This window comes from Fundulus heteroclitus, chromosome 20, assembly GCF_011125445.2.
Source record: "Fundulus heteroclitus isolate FHET01 chromosome 20, MU-UCD_Fhet_4.1, whole genome shotgun sequence".
Lineage (NCBI taxonomy): Eukaryota > Metazoa > Chordata > Actinopteri > Cyprinodontiformes > Fundulidae > Fundulus > Fundulus heteroclitus.
In genome coordinates this window covers 32,302,118-32,316,346 of record NC_046380.1, presented here as the reverse complement: position 1 = coordinate 32,316,346, position 14,229 = coordinate 32,302,118, and the positions used below count along the sequence as shown (strand labels likewise).

Here is a 14,229-nt window from a genome sequence, read left to right as displayed (position 1 = left end):
TGCGCCAAACCTGAAGGCGAGAGAGGAAACGTCCTGAATCTTCACCTATTTTCTTCCTCCTGTTATCATGTCAGAAATATTAAGCTTCACAACTAATGTGGGCCTTTTTGGTTGCGCTGGTGTTGCATTTATGTCCTATAAAGTACATAAGCGCAGAATGTCCAATCTCAAGTCATATTTCTGTCGCTTTAATACCTCTCCAACTTTCCGTCTCTTGTTTTAATAGCTAATGGGCGGGGTGAGCTGATAAACAAGCCTCCGAGTGAATCGCCGAGACAGATTGAGCCCGACAGCTGAGCGGCCTTTTCGTTTCTTTAGCGCCTTTGAAGCACACCTCAGCCTAACGTGGACTTATTTTACTTGACAACTAATATGTTTCCCAACCAGTCCCGACCAGCCTGGAACAAAGCACTCGGTTGTCTGCCCCGATGGGTGAATCACTAAGGCTTCACGAGCAGCGAACCTGCCCCTTTCAAACAGACACTAAAGGCTGGATGAAAACTCACCTGCATTGCGACATAAAACGGCAACGGGAGCAGCCGCTGCTCATCGCGCACCCAGCAACACACACACGGGAGTGGGATGTGTTTTCAGGTGTTTTAGGAACATTTGGGATGGCTTTACCCCTCAATCAGCCTTCCTCACTAGTCCGTATTAACAAAAGAGTTAGCCATTTATAATAAAGCAGCGTGTTTGAAGCAATGCAGCTGCAGAAGAAATGCACCAATATATGGGTTCTGTATTTATTGTCTCCCCTTGTAAAGATATGGAATGAGCTTTAATGTATTCAGCAGGGAAATACATTATTTGTAGCAAAATCACCGGCGCCACAGTAGTGGTCATGTCTGCTGTTGAGACTTTGTCCAGTCCTTTTTTTTTTTTGACAATGGTACTTGTTTTGTTTCACAAGATTTATTTTTACAGAGAGCGGGATCTTTGACCTTTGGCCAATCCTCTTTTCATAATCGCTTTAGATCATCCAGAGTCCTGGGTCCTCTCCATGCTTTAGCTCTGAGGACATGGACGGACATTCATTTTGTGTTTGGTGAACCATCTCAGTGTTGATTTGGCCGTTGCCCGCGTCCTCACTAAGACTAAGAAAGTAGAGCATATCACCCCAGTTCTAAAGTCCTTACACTGGCTCCCTGTATCTCAGAGAATAGACTTTAAAATATTTCTCTTAGTCTATAAATCCCTGAATGACTTAGCACCTAAATACTTAACAGACTTGTTATCAGTGTATCAACCCTCCAGACCATTAAGGTCTTCTGGCTCCAGTCTTCTCTGCATACCCAGTACCAGAATCAAACACAGAGAAGCAGCATTTAGTTTCTATGCTCCACTGATCTGGAACAAACTTACAGGAAACTGTAAAAGTGCGGAAAGCCTGAGTTCCTTTAAATCAGGATTGAAAACACATTTGTTTAAAATTGCCTTTGAATGTTCTAGTTAAACTGTTCTACTGTTTTTAATGTTATTTTTTTGTTTCTACATTCTATCCCTACTTGCTTTTATTCTGTTTTATTTTCCTATATTTTAATCATGTAAAGCACCGTGCATTGTCTCTGTACTGAATTGTGCTATATAAATAAATTTGCCTTGCCTTGTTTCTTTTGAGTCATGGTCTGGACAGTCAAACCCAATGGCACATTAACTTTTCTGACAAAGGAAACCCTTTTTTTGTCACTGTTGTCTTTATCTCCACCAAGGTTTCAAGGACCATTGGAGGAGAAATACAAATATAGCATCACAGATCCTCCACCATGCTTAATAATGAATATAAAGTGTTTTTTCCACACGATCCTAATCTGTTTCACAGCAAATCTACCTGGATGTTTTAGTGGCAAAAGTCTGCCTTTGTCTAATCTGACCATGAAAAACATTACTTTAATCTAGCATACACACTTATTTATACAAAGAGAGGGGACTAAAGCAGACAATATGGATTCCAGAGTGACCTCCTTCAGATGACACCAGTTCCAATTAAAGCCCCAGATGAGTTTAGCAAACCCTGTTTAAGTTTGTTGACAGCAGGACAGAAAAAGCTTTTTTTTTCTTGCATCAAATTAATGATGTGTGCAATAGTTGTCATGGATACTAGAAAAAACATAATACATAAGTGGAACAGATGCTTTAAAGAGGGCGTTGAAAACAGCCACTAAATCAATAGTGAAACACACATTGAAAAAAAATCAGTTGTTTATACACTGGAACTGTAGTCCTTGTTGGTTGAGGTGAAGACACAAGTCAAAGGAAATGTCCAAGTATATTTAGTTGCGTTTGATAAAACTTTAATAGAAAATCCAAAAACCTATAAGCAGCAGGGATCGCTACAGGGAACACAAGAAAAAAAAAGAATTAAAACAGAACAAGATGGATCAGGGGTAAAAAGAACTGAGTGAGAACTGGCAAACTATTTACTGGTGTGGTGATAAATGGATGCGAAACATGTGAGTGATTACACAAAAAGGCTGCAGCTGTGAATGAGTGGAGGGTCAAAGGTGACTGAGGACACTGGGGCGGTACAGAACACGAGGAAGAATCAAAGGTAACGCACAGGTTAGGGAGAAATATTTCGAAAATGCACACCAACTCAAGAATGATCCAAAACCACAATTTATGTGTCCACTGGAACGACCAAAATAACACAGAAATGATACAGCACTGAAAACCAAAGCCCTTAACTCTCTTACAGTGTTACGGATTACTAATTAGCGCTTCCTGGAAACTTTGAGTAACTTTTCAAAAATATTGCATTTGGATTTATTCATGCTATCCCCAGATAGCATGAATAAACTCAAAGCAGAATTTGCTATATTCACCTACTGCAATAAAAGATGCTTTTATTTTAAAGACTTTTGGGGCATATTTTCCATGGACACTAATAAAGGTGACCAGCTCTGTTTATCTCATTTTAAGATAAACTGGCTCTCATTAGGACAAAAACACCACCTCAGATGGTCTACGTGAGGGTTCTCAGGTTCTCCTCCATCTTTTCCACTACGTTCACACAGTTTAAATCAAGTCACACAAGACAGCCTTTCCCTCCACGCCCTAAGCTTAGAAAGACACCAGAGGTGCTCCAGCTCCTTTATCTCAATAAGTAATTCGCATACACCCATGCAAATGAGCATAACATGTACATGTGGGAACAGATTAAACAACAGGCTTTTCCAGATAGCAAAGTGTGGCCCAGTCAGACAGACACACCCGTGGCTGTGTAAAACACCCCGGCTGACTGGACCTGTAAAACGAGCTGGTGCATCATGGGGCATGAAAATCCTCAGCAGGAACCAGCCGAAGAGCTATTTAAACTGGAATAAGACGTGTTGCGTTCAAAGGTTCAGTAAATATGGTTTCATTTCAGCACCTACACTGGAGTGAATCATATTTAATTTCAGCAGCTGATCTAAAATATAGTATAAATGAGAAACTAGAAGACGAAATCACCAGTGTATCTTAGTTACTGAGCACTAGTACACAGGCAAAATATATAGTGCCCTATATGTAACTTGACTCTGCTGCTAATCTGTGGGTTCCTCTTTATATTTAGAGCCACCACTGCAGTTCGTAGCTTTGCAAACCCTGACCATAAACCAATAAGCAATGCTTCCATATGTCTATGGGCTGATGAAAAAAATGTGTGTGTGTGTGTGTGGGGGGGGGGGGGGGGGGGGGGGGGCATTTATAGCTATCGTTATGAGGACCACAATTTGACAGTAAAGACCAACATTGTGTGGGCATTAGCCCATTGTGAGGACATTTTGCAAGGTCCTCACAATGGGCTAATGCTTAGGGATAGGGTGGAGGTGGGAATTGAGTTTAGGTTAATCTTAGGGTTTGATATGTACCTGTGACCTTAGGTTTAGGGTCAAATGGTTTTATTCATTAAGGTAAACAAGCAATCCAAACCAACCTGGCCCCATGTGGAACTGTAATTGCGTAATAAATGGCTGCGTCACCATTGGCAGCAACAAGTGCCAAAGGGCATGTGTTACAACCGGCAGTCCGTCTTTTAAATCTCTGTGGAGGAGGGTTGGCCCCACTCTTCTTTGCTGAATTGTTCTAACTCAGACACATTTGGGGGGGGGGGGGGGGTGTTAGGTACATGAACGGCCCATTTATAGTCATGCCACAGCATTTCAGTCAGATCTAAGACCAGCATTTGACGAGCCCCATCCAAAACCTCAATTAGCTTTTATATATACCCATTAAGAGATGGACTTGCTTGTGTCCTTTGGGTTATTGTCCTGCTGCGTAACTCAAGAGTGCTTGTCGTGCTCAGAGTCACAAACTGGTGAATAGATGTTCACTTTCAGGATTTCCTCCTCCTTTCCAGGATATTATCGTTCCATCAGTTACGGCAAGTCGTCCAGTGGTCGTCCAGTCATCCAACAAAAGTTTCTGCCTTGGAACTCTATCCTGGAAGCCAGAGTCTCTTTCTTGTAATTCAATTATGGACACTGACATTAACTGAGGCATTGTTTTACATGTAACCCAAGATTTTACATGTGACCTCCTGGATGAGTTGTCGAAGTGCAATTATGTGAGGGCAGCCGGTGCCTGGGAAGGTTTAATGAGTTTATTTCTCATCTTTTGTTGTTTCGTTGGACTGAAATATTATGAGGTGCTTTTTAAATTTAGCCCACTTCCTGCCATCAGACAGGATCTACATAAGGGATTTCTCAATTCTACCGCCCTGGTAGTAACCAGGCCTAGCTGTGTCCAGAAAAGTTGAACTCACTTTCCAACAAATGTGGTTAATTACAGGTAATTCATAATTGAACAAGACAGGCTGGTGACTTTTAACATAGAGCCAGGTTAGTTAACTTTTTTCCTTTTCTAATAAATTAAATAGTATCAAAACTACTCCTTGTATTTACTTAGGTTATCTATATAATAACCAATATTAAAATATGTTTGGTGATCTGAAATTTTAAATGTGACTTTAAAAAAACAGAGGAAATCTGGGAGGGAGGAAATACTTTTTCACAGCTATATAGCTGACTCCAATGTACTGTGGAAAGATTTTCAACACCGAGGATTTTACAGATAAAGAAGGAAACTTGAATACTTAAAAAACATGGAAAATCAGTTATTTGACCAGAAATCAGGAGACTGAGATAGTTATTACCGGACGCTCAGAGGGTGTTGAAAGAAAATCCCAGGAAAAAATAAATGTGATTTGAGAATCCAGCTTTAAAATGTTTCAAAGCTTCAGGACTCAGCGAGTAGACGGCAGGAAAGTTTTGAGCCTGAACTCGTTTTTTACGAACTTTACTGCTTTGGTTTTTATTAAGCTAATTTGTGTTGCGTCTCGGTTGGCAGGAATTATTGAAAACTTCGTAAGATGTTACGAAGCTTACCTTTAATCGCTAACGGCTAATTCAGATTGCACTCAAGCACCTTTCTTATGGTGAACTCATGTGAAAGTCTTAATGAGGATACCATTCTATCACTTTAAAAGGGAGTGGTGCATAAAATCATTATTCTTCTGTCAGCCATAATTACCTCTGATGAAACAAGCTGTCCGCATCACTTTGCATCAGACGGGTTTCTCAGGTAAAGATGGCGCTGCCACTGAGGTTGTACCAACACAAACCATTTAATAATTCATCAATAATGTCATTGTGGTCGTCATGGCAAAAAAAAAACTTTTATAATACCACAAGAATGTCTCCAAAAACTGTGTTTGCAAACGGTAATTTTTTTTTTTTTGTGTGTGTTAAACTTGGAGTAACAGCTTCTTCCTCCACCAGCTGCCTTTCAGCTCATGATACGATATGTCAAATATGATTTGAGTTTTTATTTTTGCATGGATTGTAACTGGATCGTTAATTGTTTAGTCTATACATCGAAGTGTATCGGTTCATGTTGCACCCCAAGTGACCCGCTTGACTGTAAACAATGACACTTTCTTACCAGCTTCAGGCAATCCCGTGATACTTTATTCTCATCGTTCGACCGGATAGATGTAGCATCTCCTGGCTTTTGGACTTTTTAACCTTTTTAACTTTTTTAAGGAATCAGACTCATGCAGGTCCACCACTATCTCCCTGATATTTATTTTGTTTTTCCCATAACGTCATACAGGGAAGCAATGTGTTTGAGGTGCTGCTTTAAAGTACACGCAGAGTCGTGCCTCTGTTTAATTGGAATATTTTAAGCTTACAAAGCATTGGCATCATTATCTATTCACCAATGGTTTAAAGGTAAATTAATCTTAGTGTAAACTTCTGAATTAGAAGGAAGTAGTAAAAAAAAATGTCTTAAAAATGGTCTGATTATTCTTGCTTAGAAATCAAATTATTCCACAGTGAGAAAACAAGGCTATGTGTCTATAGACTGGAATGTATCCATCAGTGAAAGCCTTTGAAAGTCATGAAATGTTTGCTACTTTTATCTGGTATACCACAAGACAATATATATGCGTGTGTGTGTGTGAATCCTTGAAGATTTGGCCACGTCTGCAGGTGGTGTGAGCAGAGAAAGCTTCCATTATCTCGCCATCAGCAAAGCAAACTCAGGTAACAGGTGAGCCAAATCTTACCTGAGTGAGTCTGCACTCAGCAGAGGGAGACAAACACACACGGAGAAGCTTTAATCATTCCCTTTGATGTCCAACAACCTGTGCTAATCCACTGCAAGTTTCTCATAATTGAGTCTTCATCTGCTGCTCCCAGTTTTAGATTGCAAAACTCTTACGAATGCAGCAGAATGGTAATGTGCCCAAAAGTTTACTTATTTTTTTAAATGAAACAATGCAGAAAAGCAAAACCCCACCCAAACCAGGAGAGAGATTTGTTACAGCTGTATACCAGACCAAAATGAACAGCCTAATCACTCAGCAACATTTTTTCAACCCAGCACATTTTATGACTTTCATTTATCCCCTCGACAACACCGAAGCATCCCCAAAACTCAAAAATTTGTTTCATGAATCGGCAATCCACGTTTGACACAGATTAATGAATTGCACGTATGAGACAGTAGAAGGAGGTGAAATCAGTACCTTGCCATAAAGAGACACTGCAGAGGGATAGAGCGAAGATTTGCTATTGTGATGGACTTCAAGATGAGGAGCAGCTGCTCTTCCTTGCTATAAACACACAGCAGCAGCAGCCTGTTATTGTAGGAGCAAACGCTTTGAAGGCAGCATGATTATTATTGTTGAATCTGAACTCTGTGGAGCCAGCGAACAGGATGCTGTGATTTCAACCCATTGTTTCAGCTGGCTACTCGTTTTACAGTGCTTTAGTGGAGCACTTACAAAATGGCAAACAAGGACATTACAGCTGATTGAACATAAATCTGATTGGGGTTTAACTTTACAAATTCAGCATTAATGCTGGGGTAGCAGTAATAACAGTGTTCAGCACTGAAAGATGAGTGCTGGAATCTTTCTCAGTTCAAACAGTCACACCTTCCTGGATGAATACTGTGTGATGATGACAGAATTAAGCTGCTTCATTGTATAGTTTCTAAGATTATCCCGTGCAGCCCGTGCCAAGGCTCAAAGCGCACAGAGCCGAACCTGGACCCTTTTCACACTCGTTGGGCCGGGTTTTCTGCATTAAAGCGCAGCTTCCAAAGGAGAGCCAAGTTCTACTTAAGATTTACTGCTGATGCGTCAGATCTGCGTCGCCGGGGGCCAAAAGAGAAGAAAGAGGGAGCAAAAACCGGTGTACTTACAAGGCTCATCCAGTACGCCGCGTACGCCATGGGGGACCAAAGAGGAGGCTGGAGCCTGCACGAGCTTTCTCCTGCGCTCACAGAAGAATCCAGCCTTTTCTCATGCCTCCCCTAAAGATGTGCCACTCCCTGCAGACTGCACCCTGTCGCACTGCTCTGCAGGGCTTCCTTTCTCTGACTCAAACCAGGCAGAAGTTTCACAACAGCTTTGCGAGGAATGCGGGACTCTTGCGCGCCACCACACGCAGTGACCTGTTTGCAACAGTTCTGCTGCTTTGGAAGCGCAAAAGGTCTGAAGGCAAAAGTGTCGACGACGAGCATTGGCGATGAAGAAGATTTGGTCATGCGTGCATCCGTGAGGCATGTTCGTTAGCAGTGCCCTGCAACATCCAGACACTCCTCATATCTCCCAGTGATGCAGAGGATGAATCAGCTGACCGAGCCAATGAACTTACAAGTTCATTGGCTTCTGAAATGACTGTAAGAAATAGTTTCCCGTAGACTGGAAGTCTCCAAAGATTTACGCAATAAATCAACAGAAGCCCCTTAGAACGAGCCAGCGTGGCGTTTTAGAGATTGCATTGTTTCCCTGTGTTTGCAGGAGATAACAAACAGAACAAACGGAGCCTACCTCCTTTGTGTTTTTGTGATGGCCATGGCTTCTCCTCTTGTGTGGCATCTTTTACAAGCAGAATGAACAAACCTCCTCCAATTTTCTTTGCGACCCGACGTGCGATTTGGAGATCAGAGTCTGGAGTTTGGATCCAGTTAAGCTGAGCTGCCCCGCCCGCTGTGTGTGCGCGTGGAAAAAAAGGCTTGGTTTTTTTTAAGGGATGTTTGAAGAAGATGACAAAGCCAAAATGCTTCAGCATGATGATGATGATGATGATGTGTGTGTGTGTGTGTGTGTGTGTGTGAGAGAGAAAGAGTTTCACTGCATGCAGGGTCTTGTTTGAGTTGCTGATATGTTTTTAACGCTAATTATGATTTATTGAATGGATGTCACCTCATCAGATTTCTGTTACTGATTAAATAAAGAGATGTTGGGACGCTCAGTGACGTTTAAGTCCATATAAACTATTTTAACTGTGTAATTCGGCTCATTTTTCAGTACAATGAAACATATGTTTCCGTTTCAGTCCCAGTCTGACTTTTCTGTCGAAGGGACCCGCCCCCCCACGGTTCAGGGAAAAGTTGACTCACCGGCTGATGTTTCCGCTCAGGAACCCGAGACATTCACACACAGCACGGTGCCGCCCTCTGCTGGCAACAACTAGTACTGCAGGAGAAAGCAGAAAACCCCATTCATGAAAGAGATGGGGGATAAGATTTAATAAGGGGAGGTATGGATTTTAAACAACAACAAAAATAAAATAATAATAAATATAACAAAGGTGTGTGTGCAGTGACCTTGTGGAACAGTTTGCATAGAGAGATTTAATCAAAGTACAAACATCCGTATAAAAAAACAGTTTCTATATAGGTATAAGGAAGATGAAGTATAAACAAAAAGTATAAAGGGGTGGAAATATGAAAAAGATGTAAATTTATATCTCATTTTTCAAACATGTAGCTAAAATGATTTAATCTAATGTTTTTTTCTGGCTCTTGGTTTTTTTTTTTTTTTTTTTTTTAAATCCTGGTTGTTTTCTTTTTGTTATTGGCAAATTTGTTTGTAATAAATAGATAAATGAATTAAATGAAATAGAAAATACAGTTTACAAAATAACCAAGCAAACAGGCTTCTCAAAGTGGAATTCTGAAATAATTAAACTGAGGGAAATGTACCACACCTAACAACTCTAATGCCATACCACGGTATAAAAACTTCTCAGTTCTCCTCCCCTTTTACCTCAACTTATCTTTGCTTTTTAGCAATAATTCAGCTCATTTAGGCTTGTACTGCAGTATTGGAAAGCCACACTGAACTCCAGCCAACTTTAATCAGAGACCCTCCACAACTCTTTTTCCATCTCATCTTTGCTATTAGCCATGGCCTTTGTCAGTGAAGTGCATTCCATACATTTTCAGATTCTCATAAAATTCCAGTCACCATGAAAAATGCTGTAAAATGTAAAATTTATGTTGGAAAATAGTAAACAACAAACATATGACAGCCACCCACTGATGGCATCAGCCCGACAGATGAATCTTTTGTTATTTTTCAATAATGTCTATAGTTATCATTTAATGTTTATTCTGGTGACTATTCAGATGCTGTATTTTTTTCTGTTAGCTTTCCGTCTCCTTCCTGTCTGCTCTCTACCTTCACTGAGCTGCTCCCAAACTCCCAGCTTCCTCTCACTCAGTGCTGGTTCGTCTGCTTGCCTTGTGGTTCTCTAACCGTGTTCCCCTGGCTGTATTTTTGAGTTCCTGGTCTTGCTCATCTTTTATATTCTTTATAAAAGATTCTTTTATACCTTTTAATAAATCATTTTTGGGTCCTCTCACCACAACATGACACACAAACCAGAAAGCAAACAGGTTCATCCATGCCCGGAAAGGTGTTTCCCACAGTAACAGGGTCCCTAAGCAGCTGTGAATCCTGCTTCTATCTCAGGCCGACCCTGGCTTAGGGTCTGACATTATAGAAGATTTGTTGTTTTATTCTCCATGAGCTACATCATGAAGAAAATAAACTGGAGTTGTAATCATTTCATCTCCCTGCTATACAATACTTTGCCAAAATACAGATCAAAGCACACATACAAAAACCAACAACACACACACACACAAAAAAAAAAACACCGTGATCCAGAACAGAAAATGTCGCCCTAAAAACAATATAATTCTTTTTTTGCATAAAATTAGTGCGTTATAAAAGTAAAACCCAAAGAACGCACAAAATGGCAAATCTCGGGGTAACAAACGGCAGGCACTGATTTCTGTTTCCACCTGTGTTGCTTGGAGCTGCTGGAATATCTCCCAAACAAACAAAGGTCAGGAAGGCTCCTGTTCTGAGGAGGAGGAAGCTACTACTCCAACATCCCGTCTGGAAAAACATACACAGCATCTGTGCTGGCGACGCTTTTTTTTTTTTTTTTTATCTGAAAGTTCAACTGAAGTCTAATCAAAAGGTTAATTAGTTCAAGAAATGACATTTAAAAAGAGAAACTAGCATTTATTTCTGCTAGTGTTGGTGATTGAATGTCATGCTTATAGTGTCTATGGACTGTGATGTTGAATAAGTGGATCAGAGCTGTGTGGCAGGAGGATTCGTTTGAAGTGTAAATGACCCGGGGGGAGGGGGGGGGGGGGGTTATATCTGCTCCGGTGTCTCTCATCTTCCTCTAGACAATACTCCATAGATGCTCTGCTGGGCTTGGGTCAGGCCAGTCTGCTGACCAATCAGATCCAGTGATACCACGGTGAATACAGCAGGTATTGGTACTTTTGCTACAGTGGTCCTGCAGGAAAATGAAATCTGCATATCCATGAACCCTGTCAGTTGATGAGAGCATCAGCTGCTTCAGAATCTCCCAGCAGCAGGCGGCGCTACCCTCAGATTTTATGGCACACAGTCCATCTCCACCAGCAGAGGACATGGCTCCTAAACTGATCCCTGACTGTGGAACCTTTACATTTGACCTCAAAAACCTCTTTAAAGCATGTTCGCCCTCCTGCCATCTGAAGAAGAAAAAACATTCAGAACCATGACACTAAGGACTGCTGAGTAACTTTTTTTACCTCAACAATTAAACTCTTGAACCAAAGGATGTAAAGTGTTTAGCTGGATTTTAGAATTCAGATTCCTGGTTTTAAGTTATTTATACATTTTATCCAATGACTGGATTCATTGTGCACTATTAGTTGGCGGATTTGGGAAACCATGGTGTGTTTTTATGTGATGCATGAAAAAGTTTGTTTTAATTATGTGCTAATATGTTATTCCTCCAGAGATCTGCAACCTTGAAGCAGCTCTTAGACCTTCTGCAGTGGTTCTTAACATCTGGCTAAAATGATAAAGAACCAACTAATATTTTTAAATATAGCTATAGTAGGAAATGCACGTTTAAGCAGGTTTTCAGTTTTTTTATGGAATAATTTAATTGAATTTCCACAACAGAATAACACTAGGCGCTCCAGTAACATCTATTTTAGATATGTTTTTCTCATCATAGGTTGGAAAGTAAGTGTTTTTTTTACCTCATGTTCCAGAAATATCAACATCAGACAGAAAAAATTTGTCTGATCTATTTTTTTTTACCAAAGTTTCTTTATTTTTGTTTATTCTAAAACCTGGCAAAACAAGTAAATGGCGGGTCTTTGAAAAATGTCGACACATTTTTATAGAGTAGGTATTTCTCAAAAATGATACGTTTTCTTTTTTAAAAGTCCCGGAACATTTGAGCCTCCAAACAAGGTTTTTGTTTTATCTGGACTGAGGGCAAAAATGGCTTTTTGGATTGTAAGGGTAGACATCTTCTTGATCTCTTTATTATTACTAAGTATATTTGATAGGGACAGAACAAAAAACATTATTACAAGTGCAACCAGAGTCATGTTCATTAGTCATCTAGTTAATAGCTAGTTTGCAGACCAGGTCACTAAGACGAAACAAATACAGTAAGCAGCAGATAGATTGATGCAAACATGTAAAAACATGCAGAACATGTAATACAAGTTATATACAATGATTGCTATAATGTTCACAGGTTTGAGAAGATTTGAGACATTGTTTTACTTTGTTGTTGAACTGTTTTATTCTCTGAATGGAATGATAATGGTATTTCATCCGAAAAGAAGAGTTTGGACACCTGAGCATCTTTTCTTTCTCTGAATCAAGACGTTTCCGACATTGTCTCTGTTTGCGGAGCAGCCCAACACAAGGACTGTGACAGCTGCAGCCCGTCCTGGATACGTCGCTGTAGTTTCGCTGTTCATGCTTTGACTACCCCTGCAGGCCACAACTTTTGAATCTCTCACAAATTCCTGAATGGGCCCTCTATTACAATCTTTTCACAACTGTGGTTGTTCCTGTGGCTTATGCACCTTTTTCTACACAGCAACTTTACTAAACAAAACTTTCCATTTCCATGCTTGAAATCACCACCCTGTCAAAGATTTCTTCAGGAATGACCATATGTAGCTTTGCTTCCATGTGGGAGGCGTCAGTGACTCTCTGCCTCAGTCAGTCATCTTCAACAGGATTTTGTAGGCCTAAATATGACAGTAGAATTACTGTTTTTTTTTTTTTAAAAAAGCATCTTTATTGGACTTATTTAGCCTCTCTCTTCTGGGAAAATTAATTTTAGGTTATTATTTGCTGTACGCTGCAATGATCAAACGGAGAGATCATGGAATAATACCAGGTGAGATTTGAACCCGAATCCATTTAGCTGTGTCATGACCATTGTTTGTGTTTTGATTTTGTTATTTTTAAACTTCTTTAGTTATTTATCTAGTGGATTATACTTTAATATTTGCTTATCTGTACCTTGCAATTGTTAGTTATTTCTGCATTGTTGTCTGTTCATTTCTTCCTGTGCGTCCTCCCTCTCTGCTCTGCCTTTTAGTCTTGCTCTTCCTCAGCTTTTCCTTCATTGCTCTCATTTGTGTCCCCTAATCATCTGGTTGACTCCAGCTGGTTTTCATGCTTTCTCTGTCCCTCTCCTCCCAGTAGATAAGCAGTCTGGTTTCACGTTTTGTCACCGGTTCCTCCTCTTAGCCACCTCGGGTTTGTTCCCTGCCTGTGATCCATGTTGTAAATGATCTTTTCTTCAATAAATATCGACCTCACCCTTACTGCAGTCTGCATTTGGGTCTTCACTCTGCAAAAGCACGACACTCTGAGACATTGGTACTAGCCACACAGCCACCTGTAGGAGTGGTACATAAATCACACTGCAGATTCTAAATCAAATTATTGCCTTCGTTTTTTATGCTCTACCAGCCAAAAGTTAGGACACAACTTTGTCATTCAGTGGCTATTCCTTATTTTTATACCTTTCTACATTGTAGAGACATAGTGAAGACATCAAAACCATAAAGCCAAAGTATTTAGAATTAGTTAGCAAAATAAGTGTGAAATAACTTGAAACATATTTTATATCTTAGATTCTTAAAAATAGCCCCCCTTTGTCTTGATAACTGCTTGACCCTCTCTCTTGGCGTCCTCTCGGTGGGCTTTATGAGGTAGTCACCTCTCCTGAAATGGTTTTCCAGCTATCTTAAAGGAGTTCCCAGAGGTAGTAATGAAGATAAAGACAAACCACTGAATGAAAAGTTGAGTCCAAACTTTTAACAGGTAGAGTAAATATCTACTTGTTGCACTGTTAAGTGGAAGGTTGCTTTATCATTGTGTTTGTTGTCATTGTTCACAGCCTAAAGATGAACTTATTTCCCAGTGTTAATATTTTTATACAGGATCTAAGAAAGCTATGTTCAAGAATCTCCCTGTTTGCAACATTTTTCATCATTGTTTTCTCTTTTAACCATTTAGCCTGTTGGTGGTTTTGTCAACTTTAGGCAGTTTTTTTTTTACAGCGCAAACACTTTCTGTTGTGAGGTTCTACATATCGAGACATAATATTAATA

General features: G+C 40.1%; 1 protein-coding gene across 1 annotated transcript in view; it reads right to left on the bottom strand.

The window, feature by feature from the left end:
• Nucleotides 1-7,833, bottom strand: part of cast (calpastatin) — a gene marked incomplete in the record, with an annotated part of 82,460 nt that extends 74,627 nt beyond the window's left edge. Inside the window, 2 exon segments of the mRNA XM_036151846.1 lie at nucleotides 7,013-7,099; nucleotides 7,693-7,833. Coding sequence (XP_036007739.1) covers nucleotides 7,013-7,099; nucleotides 7,693-7,722 — 117 coding nt within the window.
• Between the last annotated feature and the right edge of the window lie 6,396 nt (nucleotides 7,834-14,229).